The sequence below is a fragment of the Brachyistius frenatus genome, unplaced genomic scaffold, assembly GCF_029030835.1.
Source record: "Brachyistius frenatus isolate BFR_SWC_R1_liver_20210118 unplaced genomic scaffold, ASM2903083v1 Contig_19, whole genome shotgun sequence".
In the NCBI taxonomy this organism is placed as follows: Eukaryota; Metazoa; Chordata; class Actinopteri; family Embiotocidae; genus Brachyistius; species Brachyistius frenatus.
In genome coordinates, this window is record NW_027210618.1 from 4,584,935 (window position 1) to 4,602,818 (window position 17,884).

The 17,884-nt window shown below is 42.5% G+C and overlaps 1 protein-coding gene across 1 annotated transcript in view; it reads left to right on the forward strand.

Moving 5' to 3' along the window:
- LOC138619135 (unconventional myosin-IXAa-like) overlaps positions 1-17,884 on the forward strand; it is a 134,514-nt gene that overhangs the window by 112,840 nt on the left and 3,790 nt on the right. Inside the window, 23 exon segments of the mRNA XM_069695402.1 lie at positions 66-176; positions 329-451; positions 561-710; positions 2,248-2,549; positions 3,093-4,295; positions 4,766-4,850; positions 6,933-7,030; positions 7,384-7,487; positions 7,729-7,949; positions 8,396-8,512; positions 8,829-9,017; positions 9,327-9,374; positions 9,470-9,581; positions 11,318-11,379; positions 11,970-12,162; positions 12,833-12,961; positions 13,112-13,217; positions 13,502-13,633; positions 14,402-14,525; positions 15,779-15,832; positions 17,028-17,048; positions 17,294-17,434; positions 17,437-17,570. Of these exon segments, the coding sequence (XP_069551503.1) occupies positions 66-176; positions 329-451; positions 561-710; positions 2,248-2,549; positions 3,093-4,295; positions 4,766-4,850; positions 6,933-7,030; positions 7,384-7,487; positions 7,729-7,949; positions 8,396-8,512; positions 8,829-9,017; positions 9,327-9,374; positions 9,470-9,581; positions 11,318-11,379; positions 11,970-12,162; positions 12,833-12,961; positions 13,112-13,217; positions 13,502-13,633; positions 14,402-14,525; positions 15,779-15,832; positions 17,028-17,048; positions 17,294-17,434; positions 17,437-17,570 (3,959 nt within the window).

Here is a 17,884-nt window from a genome sequence, read left to right on the forward strand (position 1 = left end):
TCTTAACGAGTGACCGCTCCTTCCCGTCTCATTTTATTTACTCTTCTTCTGTCTGTCTCGCTCAGCTGCCGCTGCGTTTCAGTGACAGTCTGGTGCTCAGACAGCTGAGGTACACAGGAATGCTGGAAACCGTCCGGATCCGCCAATCAGGATACAGCATCAAGTACACCTTCCAGGTAAACCTCTCCTACACCCATCGCACAGCAGATCCACGGCCACCTTAGTGTTACAATAAGTGTTACATTGTGCAGTGATACTAGAGAAAAAAAAGTATTCAGTAGGCTGCCAACAATAATGGTTTGTCGGTCATATACACATCTTCTTTTAGGACTTTGTGCGTCACTTTCATGTGCTGCTGCCTCGGGGCACGAGTCCAACAAAGTCAGGTATCAGGGAGTTCTTCAGACGGATCCACCTGCTGCCTGCTGGGTACCAAGTAGGAAACACAATGGTAGGAATTCTGGAAATCAGTTCACCTGCTTTTCTGCTTCTTTTTTTTAGTTTTTTTGTCTCTGCGGTTTGCAGTACAATGTTCATTTGAATGCCGCTGTATGACGTAGGTGTTCCTGCGGGAGGCAGAGCGGCAGCGTCTTCAGACCCTCCTCCACCAGGAAGTCTTGCGGCGAATCGTCACGCTGCAGCGCCGCTTCAGGGCCGTCCTGGAGAGGAAGCACTTTGTCGACATGAGAAGAGCCGCGACTGCCATCCAGGTGAGATGTAGTGAAGAGAGACTAACGGCCTATGAAATGCTCATACTCCAATGCTACAACCTTGTTCCTGTGGTCTCCTCACTGCTGGAGGGGCATCATTAATACTGAATTTCTTCCAGCCAACACCTCATAGGGAGTTTCCATCGTCCATTAACGCGTTTTGGTCCTGGACTGTCCAAGCATTAAGCCATTAATAGTTGTGCATGTACTCTGGATATGGAACATGGTTCTCTAAATATAGTCTATAAAGAGAGATGATATGCACTTATGCCTTCGCAGCAGTTTTCACTACTTACTCTGGCTATTATTGCTGAGTCTGTGTAATATAAAATTCATATTCGTCTTCTTTAGCGATACAAGAGAACATGATACACTTTTAAACCCCACCTCTGAATAATCTTCACTTCTGACCCAGCTTCAGTGATGTTCGGGTGTGTCCAGGACACACAACCACACCTGCCATACCTCCCATGGTGGATCTGGTCATAGGTGAAACAGACGTTCAACTTTAAAACCAGAGGAGGAAGAAATAAGCTGCTTTTTAAGGCTGGTCTCACTTTTTATTGGGCAGCCAGTGACTGAATATTTTGGTTGACAAATAACTGATTCCTTCAAAACTTACACTTAAAAAATATTTTACCCTTCTAACATTATCTATAAGCTACTAAGGATCTACGTAATGCAAATACTTTTTTTTTTATTTTTTTTTTATCAGATTTTTTAAATGTGTGATTGCAATAAAGAAAATAAAAGAAATGCTACAGGATAAATACTGTTATTTCTCTGAGGAGAAAAAGAAGAGAAGACTAAGGGAAGAAACAATGAAACAAAGCAAATGGTGAAAAGATTGACAGAGGAGGAAAACACCGAATTGAGGCCACTCTCTGTGTGTTTTCTTCTGGAGGATCTCTGAGGGGAGCTGTCCAAATCTTTGTCAGGGTGAAAGAAAATAACCACAGTCATTCCAGAGACAAACACTGAGCAGCAGCCAACAAGGCACAGATAACCTTTAGGAGAAGAATAAGCATTTACATATAAACTGCTAAATCTCTAAAAATGTTCAGGTTTACTTCAGACAATCCATCTGTTTTAAGTCAAATTAGTTTTTATGTGAACAATGTGGCTGGATATCTAATACTTTACAAAAAGACAGTGTGCTCTTAATTTGCAAAGTTTTCAGAAGAAGTTAAGCTCATTTTTATTCAGGGGATTGTTGATTAGATGTTTTTTGTTTGTTTTAGAGTTATTCCAGGGTTTAATCAAAACAATGCAGCTTGCATGAATTTGTCAAGCATTCCAGTGATGTCAGTCCTACAGTATCACATTATCCTGACATACCGTAGTGTGCCATGAACAACAAGTATCAAATCTCATACCTAAGGTCGGCATCAATTCAACCCTGCTGAGAGGAGATATTTTTAGAGAGTTGGAAAAAGGAATTAGCACCTTTTTCTTTTTGAATACACATTTGAAGCCAAAAATATTTCCATCAGTTGTAACTCGACATATTTTTCTTTCTTCTCGTCTGTTTCTGCAGCGATGGTGGCGATTCTACCTCCTCCTGCGCTCCACCATGGACCTGAGCGTGGAGGAAGGAGCGGTCGTGTGTCTGCAGGCAGCCTGGAGGGGTTACAGGGAGCGCAGGAAGTTCCTGCTTCGACGCGACTCTGCCATCGTCATACAGAAGAGCTGGAGAAACTGCTGCCATCGCAGATCTTTGGCAGCTACGACAATTCAAACAGCTTGGAGAGGGTTCAAGGAGAGGATCCGCTACTGTAGAACGTACAGCACTGTGACGCAGTTACAGGCGATGGGCAGAGGATACCAGGCTCGACTCAGGTGAATGAAAGAGTTTAACAAATAACACAGTGTGCGTCTGTCAGAGAGGTGGTTGGTTTCAGTGGATGATGGATCACTGGTTCTTTTCGTGGATGCTGTTGATTATAATCATCCCTTTTCCATGAATCATAATTGATTTCTCTGTGTGTTTAATTTAGAAATATTCAGCAATGATAAAAATGGGCACAAATCAGATTAAGCTGAGTTATTTGATACACAACTTGCAGCCAATAAACCCTCTAACAGCATTCTGAACATTAAACATAACAACTTTACTAATTAGTGGTTAGCAGCTAAAGAGACACATATCTTCCTCAGTAGTTGGCTGATAACAAAAATAGACCTGAAAAGAGTGAATTTTGGACTGACATTTATCGGTTGAATAGGACTCCAAATAAAAGCGATGTCACTCTTTATCTTACTTTCATTACTGAAAGTAAAATCCAGTTGATCCTGTGTGTGTGTATGACAGGCTTCTGTTTTCTGTGGGCTTTAAATAGAGATGGATGTTGGTGACACTTCTGCCTTCATCACTGTCTTCAGGTTTAGAGACCTAAAGGAGCAGCACGAGAGACTCAGGCGACAACCCAGTCCACCAGCAGAGTTGGATGTAGGCCCTGTGGAGGACCTCGTCTCATCAGGACAGGACACTTATCTCCCTGTGGAACTTTCTGAAGACTGTAAGCCTGTTTCATTTGATGTGGCCGAGACAGAAAAAGAAGAGGACTCGGAGCGAAGCAGGAGCATAGATGAGACGAGCCATAAGAATCGATCGAAACGAGAGAGCAGACGAATGAGAGAACTGGAGCAGGCTCAATTCAGCTTGGAGCTTCTCAAAGTCCGAACCACCAGTGTGGGCGGTCTAGTGCCAGAAGACCTGGTACCAAACAGCGGCACCGGTCAGCTGGAGGAGCAAAACAGACACTCGCCCCGGGGATCCCCAGCTAGTCATGGAAGCTTTGAGCTGCTGAATGTGGAAGACATGGAGACTGAAGGCTCTGCAGGAGTTAGTTCCCAGTCAATTGCACCTCAAGAACTTCCCCAAACTCTGGATATTCAACTTCACGAGGAGCTGAGAGACTCAAACTATAATGAAAAACCTCTGATGGAGCCGCCAAACAAGGTGGAGGGTCCAAGGGCAACATTTTATATCGCTTCTGACCAAAGTCCACTTCATGAACCAAAATTTGAAAGCCCGAGTAAATCACACAAAGAGAGAAGGGAGTCCACCTCTCGAAGGCCTGTGGTGGTGTTGATTAGTATGCAGAAAGAGAGTCCTTTGGAGGAGGGAGAGCTGCTGGCAGCCCAAACCCTAGAAAGTGCTTCTCAAACAGGAGCAGCCAGTTCTCAAATGACACCTATTGTGGGCTTGGAGGTTGTAACAGACATGGAACAGCATCATGTGATTTCTACTCAGGCCACAACAGACGTATGTGGGGTGGACGAGTCCTCTAAGTTCCCCCCTTCAACCACTCATGAAGCGAGTCCAGAAGATCCAGGACTTTGTGCCTCAGAGGTGGACTTTGAGATCGTCTTGGAGCCGAAGTCCGATGCTCCCACTGTTCCCTCCAGTCAGCCGGAGAAGAAGACGATCCGGCCAGGGAAGGAGGCTCCGAGCCCGGTCCTGGACACCAAACCACCAAAAGCCCAGAAGAAGAGCTCCGCCCAGACTGTGATTGTGAACATGGTGGAGAAACCCTCGAACACTATGTTCGCCCCACCCAGACGCAAGCTGCCATTCTCTAAGTAAGTAAAGTGTAACACTGGAAGGTATAACTGTTTGAGAGTGCTAAATCTGCTCATCTCAACATAACCTGTGGTTCTTTTAGAAAATTCTTTCTACACCTGCAATGCTGCTTCTGCAAAACCCCACTCATACTGTGCATTCCTGTATTAAGCCCAGGGTCTTTTTAAATATTTTGTTCAGAAAATCCAGAAAAAAAATCTTCCAGGATTGTCATAATAAAACGCATTTAACCAAATGCAGCAGCTTTTTTTGAAAGGCTGGTGGTCATACAGTTTCCAGAATTGGTGCATTTCCTTCCCCACAAAAGAAAGGAAGCTATTAGTTAAAGACTATGTGCCACTAGTAATAAGTCTAAGTAATAAGTAATAAGTCTAAGTATAGTAATAAGGTCATTCTGCATGAGAAACCATTTTAAAAGCAGATTTTAGTCTTTTTGTAAAACTTTATAAAGTGTGGCTGTTTGTTGCAGGTCTGATAAGGATTTGGTGAACCAGGAAAGATCTCTTGCCATGTTCAGAGATGACTCTAAATCTGCTGGATCCAGAAACAGAGAGGTAAGACACATACACATTATGTGAACAGCCACATACTCTTCCACCTATCACATGCTCATCGTTTTGACTTCCCAATTTGTTGTGATTTTTACTTTAAATTTGCCTCATAAAAAATAAATCAGGCACCAGTTGAGAGTTCCTTCAATAGTTTTTTGTTTTTTTTTACAGTTTAGTGTACTTTAAGTCAATTTCTCATCTCATGCACAAAGTACACACACACACACACACACACACACACACACACACACACACACACACACACACACACACACACACACACACACACACACACACACACACACAAATACACAATCACACAGAGTTGATGTGTTCCTGTGGTTGCATGGAAGCAGGTGGGTCGTCCAGGCCCCAAAAAGAAAGCTCGAATGTCCCGGACGCGCTCCGACTTCCTCACCCGCTGTAACTCTGAAGGGGCGACCCAGTCGGACGACGATGATGAATACTACATCCCTGCCCACTCCCGCACGCTGCCCCCCTCCCTGTCTCCCCCACGCGCCCACCCCGAGGCTGACTGTCACAGTGACTGCGAGATGGTAAAATTACCGGATCTCCAGAGGTCCCCTGACCTCCAAACGAGTTGCCTGCCCACTTCGATCCCCCCCCCTCCACCCTTTTCTCAGGTGGACCTGGCCACGCGGCAGGGGGAGGAGCTTTGTAACACTGCTAACCCCACTTTCGTCATACTGTTTCACTCCTGTTGGACCGAACAGATGTTTCCCTGCTGTGTGCCAGCTCTTGTTTTACGAAGGAGGTCTAAAATCTGTCTGTCACACTGTGTAGCGAATGGCCTTGCACGTTGCTTTGCTGGCTGCTGGTTTGAAAATAAGCCCAAGCTAAGCTGCCACCGCCAGACATCACTCCTTCTCTCATCTCATATACTTCTTTTGGGGGATATGTCAACATTTTTGAGTTTATTCACCTGGTTTCCTTCAGTGAACACGTGCCACGTTGTGAAAAATAAGAATTATATTTGTTATTTAGTCTGTTAATTATTTTTTTATGTATTCTATTCAATTGTTCAGACAGTAAAATGAGAAAAAGCATTTGAAAAAAGCGCCCACCAGGCACAGAAGCCCAAGATGACAAATTCAAAGTTAAAATTTTGCCTGATTATCAGTCCAGATGGATGTTGTTTTAAAACAGTTTTAAACAGAGAAAAGCAGCCAATCCTCACATTTTTAAAGATGAATTCAGTAAATATTTGACAATTTTGCTTAATAAAAGACCTAGATTGATTGACAACTTCATGACTGGTGCTGCTGTAAATTCCTCTACATCAAGGCTCATCTGAATAAATTGTGAAATTTGAAGAAGAAAACTTCTCACAGTGTGCCAGTTGTCTGGAAGGAAAAACAAAAGGTTAAAATGGCAGTGTAATAAGGTATCCCTGTAACTACTTATACTCTCACAACAATGAACAGAGACGGTCACCATGAACTCTCCTGTTCGTCTTACAGGTTTTGGTCAGAGACGTTGTCCTCTCCTATTTTGAACTGTTCTGAAAACCAAACATCCCGCAGCATGTGTTACTCTGCACGTCAAACCGCTGCTGCTGCTGCATGCTGGAATCGATCAAACCTTGAGTATCCAGTGGAACTTCTCACTAACGACAACTTTTTCTAACAGGATCTAATAAATAGGACTTCTGTTTCTCTGTCATACTTAATATCAACATGGATAATGTCGATATTGTTTATTTCTTCAATTTGTTTGGCTCGAGCGTATGTTTTTGTGATTCATCATTTATGAGTAGATCTGGTCGTGCTTTACTTAAATGTGTAGTCTCTTCCATAATTTACTGTAACAATGTGATAGCTACACTTCTGGGATGTTACAGAAAATTTTAACAAAACAAACAGAATCACTCCGTTACATAGTTTTGCTTTCCACAAGAAAATGTCCCTCAGCAGTGCACATAGAGGAACCAGCCGGTTAAACAGCATCAAAATCCATAGACTCCTGGACCAATCAGAAACCTGACAGAACCAAATCAGCTGACTGAAGTCAGGTTTTAATGTGTTTTATGCTCTTTCTCACGCTGTGTCGTTGTCTGCTCTCCAGCCATCTCACAAAGACCAGAAGAAGATCCATAAGACCATGTCATCAGGGGACCTGGGCAAAGTGGAGGTCCTGAGAAAGACCTCCAGCCAGGATGGAAGGTAGATCCATCGAGTGTCTGTTCTACATCGACAGAAAAAGTCTGTTTTAATAGCTGAATGCATCAGCTGTCACAGTACTGTCGCAAAAAGTGACATGTCCGATGTTACACTGCTCGACGTTTCAAGTATTTTCGAGCACTGACTGACTTTCTATTCTAAAAGACATGAATACATTTATTAAACCACTGACTGAAGGTTTATTTTATTTTACAACTGCACTCCGACTTATACGCATTTCTTTGGGACAGGATGTGACATGTTTTATTTGCCATTCATGCATTTTATAATGAACCTTTCTCACTTTTTGTGGTGGATTTTTACATATTTCTGAAATAATTGCTCCTTTTGTTTAGCAGGATGAGAGGGAAGATGCGATTCTGGAGTAAGACGAAACACAGCGAGAAAAAACTGTCAAGAGAGAAGCAAGGCAGCAGGAGTGAATCTGGAGAGACACGTGGTAAAAGAAAAAGCTACACAATGTGCTGTCTGCAGCCCCAGTAGAAACACACATATACAAATCAATAGAAACTGCTCCAGAATTACAATTTGCCCGTCAGGTAAATAATTAAAACGTTTTTTGTCTTCCTCCACGAGAAGTTCAGAGGTCACGATTACTGTATGGAGTAAAGAATAACACAAGTTTTCCAAATGTTTTCACCCCTGGATTAATAAAACTAAATTGTTCTCCATCTCCCCAGAAGGTGTGTCTCCGCCTCACAGTCCAGATTTGGAGGCGTCTGCGTCTCAGGGGCTCAGGGACAGTAAGGAGAACAAGGAGCTGTCTCCTAAAATGAGGAGGCGTCGCAGTGTGAAGATCAGCAGCATCACGCTGGAACCTGCTCAGTGGCAGAACGACGCCCTGAACATCCTCACGTCGGCCCACGACTACCGCAGTATGAACGACTTCCTGATGAAGAAGGTGAGAAGGCAAACGTGTGCTCACTTATCTACGTAACTAACACATGAGGGAGTCTCTTGTACCTTTGATCAGTTTCACAAAAGACTAATGCAGCTGCATCATGAACGTTACCTCATGCAAGGTTCATAATAGTGAGGAATGCAATTTAATATTATTAATAAAGTAGTAGGTAGTTGACCAGATTTACTCTGAGCACACTGTGGATGTTCAGTTTAAATTTGCATTATCAGCAAATTTGGATTTTGTCTTTGCTTTATATTCTGACAAAACCAGGGAGGACCTGACTTGTGGAGGTTGTTCATAAATGTCTTTCTTACATCAAAGCTGCCCCAATAGATATTTTAATCCACAATAGAAGTAATACTAATGTATAATGTGAAAGGAGACACTTTAGTGATAAATGCAAAGAAAGTGTCTGTCTACTTGAAACGCATTTGTCCCTCCAGATCGCTGACCTGGATTCTGAGGACAGTAAAAAGGACACCATGGTGGACGTTGTCTTCAAGAAAGCTCTGAAGGAGTTCAGGATCAACATCTTCAACTCGTACTCCACCGCCCTGGCTGTGAGTCCTCAGCCCTCTTTTTTCTTTGTTTGCTCTCAGCTACTTGAGGCATCATGTGATCAGAGATGGAGTAAGGGAGGTTTTCAGTTACACTGAAGTACAATCACTGTGATGGTCTAATCCCTCTGACCTGCACTGTGTTGTCCAGTCAGTCACTCCACTTACAGTATCTGGCATCTAAGAGGACAGAATGATGTGAATAATCTACAGTCAATAGAAGAACCCGCAAGAAAATGTTTTTGTTTTGTTTTAAGTTTCTTGCCAACTATAAAAAGATATATCTTTCCTTTTCTTTGACTTTTTTCCTCCCCACCAGATGGATGATGGGAAGAGTATCCGTTACAAGGATCTGTACGCGCTGTTCGAGCACATCCTGGAGAAGACCATGCGTCTGGAGCAGAGAGACTGGAGCGAGTCGCCTGTGAAGGTGTGGGTCAACACCTTCAAAGTCTTCCTGGATGAATTCATGACAGAGTATAAGCCCATGGAGGGAACCATCGGCAGGGTAAGGACATTAACATCTGGAGCAATTCATTAAGAGAGAACAGAGAAATGCTACCTTTGGCTATTAAGAGAAATCTTACAAATGATACAAATATTAAAGCAAACAAACAAAAATGGCTCGGTATGATATCAGGAAATAAATGCAGATAATCCCGTGTATTGTGGTGATATAATGTATTGTTTTCTTCATATTCATGCTGTAAACTTTGCAATTCAAGTAAAATCTATACATATCAATTATTTAAATTTGCTGTACTTACAAGAAACACACAAAACACGCCACATAACACATTTGTCTGTGTCTTTCCAGGCTCCTAAACGAGAGCGTAAGAAGTCGAGGAAGAAGGAAACTGACATTGTGAGTTGAAAAGCCAGCAACATTTTGTAAAAAATAGAAAGTAATACCTTTTATACTCAGACTGAGCTGACTGGTGGCTCTGCTGCCCCCTGCAGGTGGAGGAACACAACGGCCACATCTTCAAGTCCACCCAGTACAGCATCCCCACCTACTGCGAGTACTGTTCCTCCCTCATCTGGATGATGGACCGAGCCTGCGTCTGCAAATGTGAGCATTAGCCAAAAAAAAAACCATGCATGTAGAAAAGAGATTGACATGGTTTAAAGTGACCATGGGGTAATCAATATCTTGGTATTATTAACAGCGAGCATCAAATCTGGGCACGGTGGTACTGGGGTGCAGTAGTCAGCGCTGTTGCCTCATAGCAAGAAGGCTCTGGGTCTGAATCTCGTCATCTGGGGCCTTTCTGTGTGCAGTTTTTATGTTCTCCCTATGCCTGCGTGGGTTTTCTATGAGTGCTTCAGCTTTCTCCCACAAACCAAAGACATGTTGTCTCTAAATTGGCTGTAGGTGTGAATGTAAGCGTGAATGGTTGTCTGTCTTTCCATGTTGGCTCTGTGATCGACCCTGTTCAGGATAAACAGGAGAGAGGGATGCATCAAATATAAATAGTTGTTTAGAGAAATTCATGCTGCTACAAGAGGAACGTTTCTTTAAAATATTAAATCTCAATCTGTTTCATTTGTACCTGTGAGGGGGATTTATGCCATCACAGATTGGAAGCAAATCCTGGTCCAATATGTGACTTATACAAGTGGAAAATGGGAGCATGAGGCCACTGCATAGACTTTCCCTGATGTAGGAGATATCTAGTATCCTGTAATGAAACTTGTCGAAATGAAAAATATCTTCATATTTATACATTCTGGATTTTTTTATTTTTTTTTTTTAAATAAAAAAAAAGATAATTTGACAATTTGCTTGGTAAAATGTTATTAAACACAAATTATTATTCAAAGCACAGGGTTATTATATTACGTAAAATGAATGACAAACTCTTTTAAATAGCTACAACAGAACATGTTACTGTATAATATGATAAATTAAAACTGAGGTAAAGTTAAGTAGAGTCACTAAGTACAGTATGGGTAACCAAACACATTTCATATATCAGGTACTTCAAGAATATTTAAAACTCCTGTATTGATATCCGACACTACATACAAGTACATAAAGTATGTTCTGCTATGTACTTGACTTGATGACGTTACCTAAACAAGAACTGCGTTCATTTCTCTGTCAGCAGCTGCACTGCTTTGTTTCGTGCGTTTGTCTTCAGCCTAAAAGCTGTAAAGATCTGCAAGTCTGCCGAAGGTTACACAGACCCACACACATATACACACACATATACACACCACACATACACACCACACATACACACCACCTAATGCTCTCCTAACTCACTTATCCACAGGCACTCACGCCCATGTGTGTAGTTTTTATTTCCACCCACATGGCACATTACACCTCCTCCTCCTCCTTTCACACACACACACACACACACACACACACACACACACACACACACACACACACACACACACACACACACACACACACACACACACACACACACACACACACACACACACACACACACACACACACACACGCGCGCGCGCGCACACACACACACGCAGACACTCACACTCAACACGTTCAAACTCACAAAACTAACACACTTTCCCTGCGTTCCTAAGTTTCAGCAAGATTTGATTAAACCTCTTGCTACTTTCATAAATCTGTCTTCTATCTAGTTACAACGCTCCATCTGCACTTTTCTGACGGCGGCTCAGAGAGCAGGCATCCCATCCAAACTCTCCGCCGCCTCCACACTTACCTGAGTCTTTGAGGTCGTGACTGGCTGCAGCTGTTGTGTTCGTGAACGGGCTGTACTGATGCCATCAGTCTGATTGCACTGCTTTGTTGTTTTTTGTCTTCAGTGTGTCGCTACGCCTGCCACAGGAAGTGCTGCTCCAAGATGACCACCAAGTGCAGTAAGAAGGTATGTGGATATTTTCCTGTCGCTTCAGGAGGCTGCAGTGTCACATCAGTGTTGAAATTGATGAAGACAAAAATCTTTTGATTTATTTTGTGTCTCGATGTCATCATCAGTAAAAGAAGTTGCTACATACTGAAAACCAACTCAATTTGGAGAACCTTTGTGAGAAAGGACTTCTTCTTTTCTAGCTAAATGTTTGTGATGTAATCCATGTCAACACTGTCTTCTTTTCCTGATTGATTCTGCTTTTGGTCTTTTATCAGTTCCAGTTACAAACGGTGTGCCTGTTTGAAAGAAGATATTCCTCTTTTTATTGAAAGAAAGTTGAATACATAAGAAATCAAATGTCTTTACTCATTTCAATACACTCAGGCTTCCTTGATGTGGTAAGACAGGTGGCTTATGGTGGCAAATGAAAGCAAACTTTAGAAATATGTTGTTGTATACTTGGCATCACTTAGTAAATGTGGAGAGCTTATCATTCAGCATCATGCTGTAATTGCTGCTGGTTAGTGTCGCCCGTCAGCTAAGCTTTCATACCATAGGCTCACTCTAACGTGGTGTATTTCTGTGTTTGTATTTTTGTATACAAGTACGACCCGGAGCTGTCGTCTCGTCAGTATGGCGTCGAGTTGTCCCGTCTGACCAGCGAGGAGCGCACGGTGCCCCAGCTGGTGGAGAAACTCATCAACTACATCGAGATGCACGGCCTCTACACGGAGGGAATCTACAGGAAGTCGGGCTCGACCAATAAGATCAAAGAACTGCGACAGGGGCTGGACACTGGTGAGAATGACACAGACCGTAAAACACTATGAAAAATACACGTAAATAGTTTTATTTTATAGCTTTGTTAATATTTTGACATTTCATATTAATGCCAGTATTTAGAACAACTGCAGTAAAAGCAATATTAACCAAAGCAGACATTTGAAAGTTGAAAGTGTCGGCTGATTGTAAAATCTGACAAAACAAAGAGAAACATGTCGAAGGAGAAGCAACTAATACTACAGTCGTGCCAGCAGGTCTTTGAGGCTGTATTTGTCTGAATGCTGACATGTTGATTTGAGCAGGTATAAGGTTTACTATATTAACCATCTAGTTCAGTTAGTTTTGGCATGCTAACATTTGCTAATTACAATAAAGACAAACTGAAATTTGAATGATGATTAAAAGTTAATATATCACCTGAATTTAACCCGAGGGAGAATCCACTCCAGTAAATACTAATATAAAGTAAACCACAAATTTTAACTTCATTGTTGTGCCAAAGGAAAAGCTTCACGGAAAACAGGAGGATCGCATCCATTCAGTTGTTGAGGCAGTTCAGTCCGGATGAAGCAGCATCCACAGAGCCGTGACATCACCATGCCGCCAGCACGGCTCTAAAAAAAAACAGGAGAGACAAGGGAGGAGAAGTTGACTTGATTTGTCTGAATTTATCGTCCTGCTCTAGATGTAAACAGTGTGAACCTGGATGACTACAACATCCATGTCATCGCCAGTGTGCTCAAGCAGTGGCTCCGTGACCTGCCCAGCCCTCTCATGACCTTTGAACTGTACGAGGAGTTCCTCAGGGCCATGGGTAAGCTCCTAATTAGGCCCCTCAGTGACTCCTTAATGCTGTTTTTCAGTCCAGAGGCTCTGTCGGCTGCGAGTCAGTTTCAGTTAAGTTACACTTGCCTGAACTCTGTGGTCTGATGGTGTGTGTGTTTTGTTTTTTTTCTCTTTTCAGGTCAGCCAGATAAGCGGGAGGTGATCCGAGGGGTGTATTCAGTAATCGACCAGCTCAGCAGGACACACCTCAGCACACTGGAGCGCCTCATCTTCCACCTGGTCAGGTAAGCGATGAGATAAGAATCAACATGAGCGGCGCAGCCTCCGGCAAGACAACCAGAGTCTGAAAATAAGGTTACCATGTAAGATCTGAATGATGTTTCTGCCTCTGAGCAAAGTGTCTGTGGGGTCAGCTTGTTTAAATCTCAACTGCACTGGTTTCAAACACATTGGATTAGCTGTCTCGATCACATAGCATCCTCTCAGTGTTGTGTTTGGTGGGAATGGGTGTTCTCCTCTGTAAGGATCAACATCAGGATTAGAAGCTTTATGCTGTGTTATGTTACAGGATAGCCCTGCAGGAGGATACCAACAGGATGTCAGCCAACGCCCTCGCCATCGTGTTTGCTCCCTGCATCCTCCGCTGCCCCGACACCATCGACCCGCTGCAGAGTGTCCAAGACATCAGCAAAACCACAGCGTACGTGCAGGAACAGTCCTCCGTGTTTTCACAAACCAAAAACAACAGAGAAATTTTACCAATCAAAACAGAGTATTTACCACACATTTGTATAGAAATAAATCACAAAATGATCACAAAATCAGTTTTAAATTCTGTTATTAGTCGATGAAGGTATATTGCCTTTCAATTACCTGCAGTACCTCTCACCATTTTATGTGTTAATCTTTCATGCAGTGGCAAAACAAATGTTTTGATACGTGAGCTTTGTGTTAAGTGGTGTAACAGGAGCCTCTTTTTGTATACTGTAATGTAGACTGGCTGATGTTCAGAGAGTGTGTAATGTGGCCTGCAGGGACGATGCAGAAACTTACTACTATATTTAGCCAAATGTGCTTTTTACTGGCATTTTACTTTTAACTGCCAATAATTTTGGCTCTTTTGCTATTCTTATTTTTCCCAACTAGAGATTTATAAATGTATAAATTATAACACAAACCATGTATTTCATCGTGAATGCAGACATAAATAAGATATGAAAAGGAAACATCCACACAGGACTCATATTTCACTTTAATAATATTGTTAGCAGTCCTAAAACTGTCATTTTTCAAGTCATGCCACAGCTCATGTAAGTGAAATGCAAATGTTATATGCATTAAATCACTCGTTTGAAACGAGGTAATGTAGCAATAGATTTTTAAGAGGCCCTTGCGAGCCCCCACTCCCCCGCTCTATTACTACATCTGTTCTATTGACTCCTGATCTAAACGGACCTGTGGCCTGTAGGTGTGTGGAGCTGATCATCAACGAGCAGATGAGCAAGTACAGAGCTCGTCTGAAGGACATCAGCAGTCTGGAGTTCGCAGAGAGCAAAGCCAAGAGCCGACTGACGCACATCAGGAAGTCCATGGTAAGATCAGACTTAAGTTACATACTCACTATGCTAAAGATGTTAGCATGAACGACCCTTATTGCCTGTCATTGAGGTGGATGTTCCTCCCACTCATCATTTAAATGGAAACGATCTTCAGCTCCCTGAGCAGCTGGCATGGTTCTCACACGGCCATGGCAGGAGCCCATTCTTCTGTGTTTCTTTACATCTCTCATTAACAGATTTTGCTGTGTTTTCCTACACAAGCAAAAAGCTTGTGTAAAAACACAATCAAGGGGCTATGCTTAAAACACTTCCACAGCAGGACACAACACCCACTGCAGTACATTTTTAATATTATTAACTTTGCTGTTTAAATACCTCTCGGTTTATTCATTTGTGTTCCCACTCGTCCTTAAAGTCACAGAAGGTGTTGGAAGACTCTTGGGGGCACCAAGCAAAATATATTTTTAATTCAGAGACAAATAACACCCAGGTACAAAACAAATAGGATGCAATGTAAAGAGTATATAGTATCAACTGTGAGTATTCAGTAAATTGTACTGTTGCTTATATTGGGGTTTCAAAGTGAAACATTTAAATAATAAATAAGAAGGAAAAATAAGCATTAAATTTAGATGACTTTGGATGGCTGATCTTTAATGAAAGTGGGAGAAAATGAACATGAACTGTTTTCATTTTTTTCACGATAAATTTGAACCGTGAAGGCAAAATAGAAGCAGCTAGTGCCTTACATTGGATACAGTGTGTAACGTTGCAGTATAACTTCTCTTACAACATTTCGATAAAGAATGAAATGACTTTGTTCCCTGGGGAGCACCATGCGGTGTAATATGTCTTTCTGACAAACATTAATCAGAAATATTATGCTAACTTGTGATTCTCAAGCTCCCAATTTCCTCAAGCTACCAAATGTATCTAAACTTTCCAAGTAAGCCTGGTTTTAATGATTTGTAGGTGAAAAGATATCCAGACCGGATCAAACTTAGCAAGATGAGGTTGTAAAGTGATAACTTTCGACATCTAGGTCGCGAGTCAACAGCATTTCAGTGACTATACTTCAATGTGTGGTTGACGTGCCTGAATTTAGATGTCCTTCTCTTTCAAACCGAGACTAGCTGAGTGTAATGTAAATGTCTAAACATCTTTTGACCTGTAAATAAACCAAATCCAGGTCAAATACATGATGACCTTCACCGCTCCTTAACCCTAATCTGTCCTTCCTTCCTTCCTTCCTTGCTTCCCCAACCCCCAACCACTCCTCCTTTCAGAAACCCATACTAATTGCTGTTAGGTTTATGAGCATAACCCGCACTGCCACCCCGGTATGTATGCCCCCCCCCCCCCGCCCCCATCCCATCCCATCCCACTCCACACATACACACCATGTACCCGCCCGCCACCCGTCCTGTCCCGTCCCGTCCTGTCCGTCAGTCCACTCACACCGTCTGTTCCGTCCGGCCGCAGCACTCGTCACGTCTGCCTGTAAACTAGCTCTCCGTTGCTGTAGGTGTCTGTTTGTGTTTTTGTTTTGTCACCAGTTGGTTGATTAGCCACATATTATAGTCCTCCGCTAAACTTTAACAATCATTGTAGCTTATTAACATTGGAAGTATTTCAACTTGCCCACAGTGGGAACTGCAACCAAAGAGAAGAGAGTATTCTTATAATCTGCACACAGAAATATTAGATAATTTATGTTAGTGATATAATGTAGATCATATAAATCTGACACTTCCAGATTATAAAATGGACATAGTTCGACTTGCTGGTAATTATTGTATCACTGTTCTGTGTTTCTAAATCATGTCTGCTTGGATACTTGATGAATACCGAAAATTGAGACTTTACTTTGGTTCAAATAACTTCAGTCTTGAAAAAGTTATCCATGTGTGTGGGTCCTCGACTTGTTTTGACTTTTTCTAAATTTGGCTTTAAATTCTTTTTAATGCATTAAATCACAAAAAGACAAATTATTAATGTATTCATTAACTTACAAATAAACAGAAAAGGTAGCTCTTTTTTTATGAATCATTTCCACAAGATAGATGACACCATTGCTTCTACAAAATTCAACTTCTTTCGCAGCAGGAGGGGCAATCAAAAAAGTTCCCAGACTGTTCCTGTTGAGCAGCACCTTGACGTCAACAGAGCAGGGGGAGGCCATAACCTTTATGAAACGCTTGATCAGCATCAGCACACGAGTTACACCCTAATTAGCAACTGAAAAAACTGTGTTATTTGTGTACTTCATAGTTCTCGGAAACAAATTTCATAGTGGCAGTCTCATCGTTTTCCAAATCTCTGGAGAAATCCAACCAAGCCAACAGCCTAGTTTCTCAGTAGCAACATTCAGCTGTTCCAGGTCGAAATGTGCTTTGGAGCCAGCGACCCCGCTCCTGTGTCAGCAGTGTAGACTTTTCAAGCTTTAAGACAGGTGAGGTGTCTCAAAGCTTCATTTGTAGCTCAACTGATCGCTCTTTGCTCTCTGTTTCTGCTTCACAACGTATTAACATGCAGCCTAACACAGCTAAACTTAAGGTAATGCCTACCTGTGAGTGTGTGTGTATGCATAGTGATAATCAGCCGACCTCATCGTTTTTTAGTGTCGTGAACTGTGGTCAGTACGTCTGTATAGTCAATATGTGGTCAAAACATCCAACCGTGTGTAGTCGGTAGCGACTCAGCTGTCCGTGCTCCATCACTGTCTCTGTTAACAGGAAACACTTCGGTCATCCTCCAATCACACACACGCTCACTCTGTGATTTTCTGTGTGAACCTGCAGGGAAAAGGTCGTGTTCAGCAAAGCACCAGCCACACTCCCTCGCCTCCTCTCAGCCCTAAAGCGCCCTCTGTGGCTGACGGAGAAATTGCAGGTGGAGGAGTTGGAGTTGGAGTTGGAGTTGGAGTTGGAGTTGGAGTTGGAGTTGGAGTTGGAGTTGGAGAGGAGGAGGAGGAGGAGAGGATGCAGCAGAGGCCGGGCTCAACGAGCAGCAGCAGCTGGCGATGCAGCAGGAGGAGCGAATCCTCACCGAGCAGATCGAGAGTCTGCAGAAAGAAAAGTATGCTGTTGCACTGCTTGTTTATGTTTTTGTTTGTGCTCTCCTCCGACGCATCTGTCGCATATGCAGTAGGCTACAACTGTGCAAGTTTTGCAAAATCACATTTTCTCCTCACAAACTATGAAGGAATTTCTTGTGATATTGTTAATATAAACACAGAAACTCCCTTTTCCAATATCATCTGGTAGCTCAGGTTGTTTTTAAGCCATTACCTTGCACCTGTGTGTTATAAATGGATCCCTCAGGGACACTTGAAGTGGCATGCCGTACTAAATCCCCAAAGTTAAAATGCAAAGAGATGATTTGGATGAAGC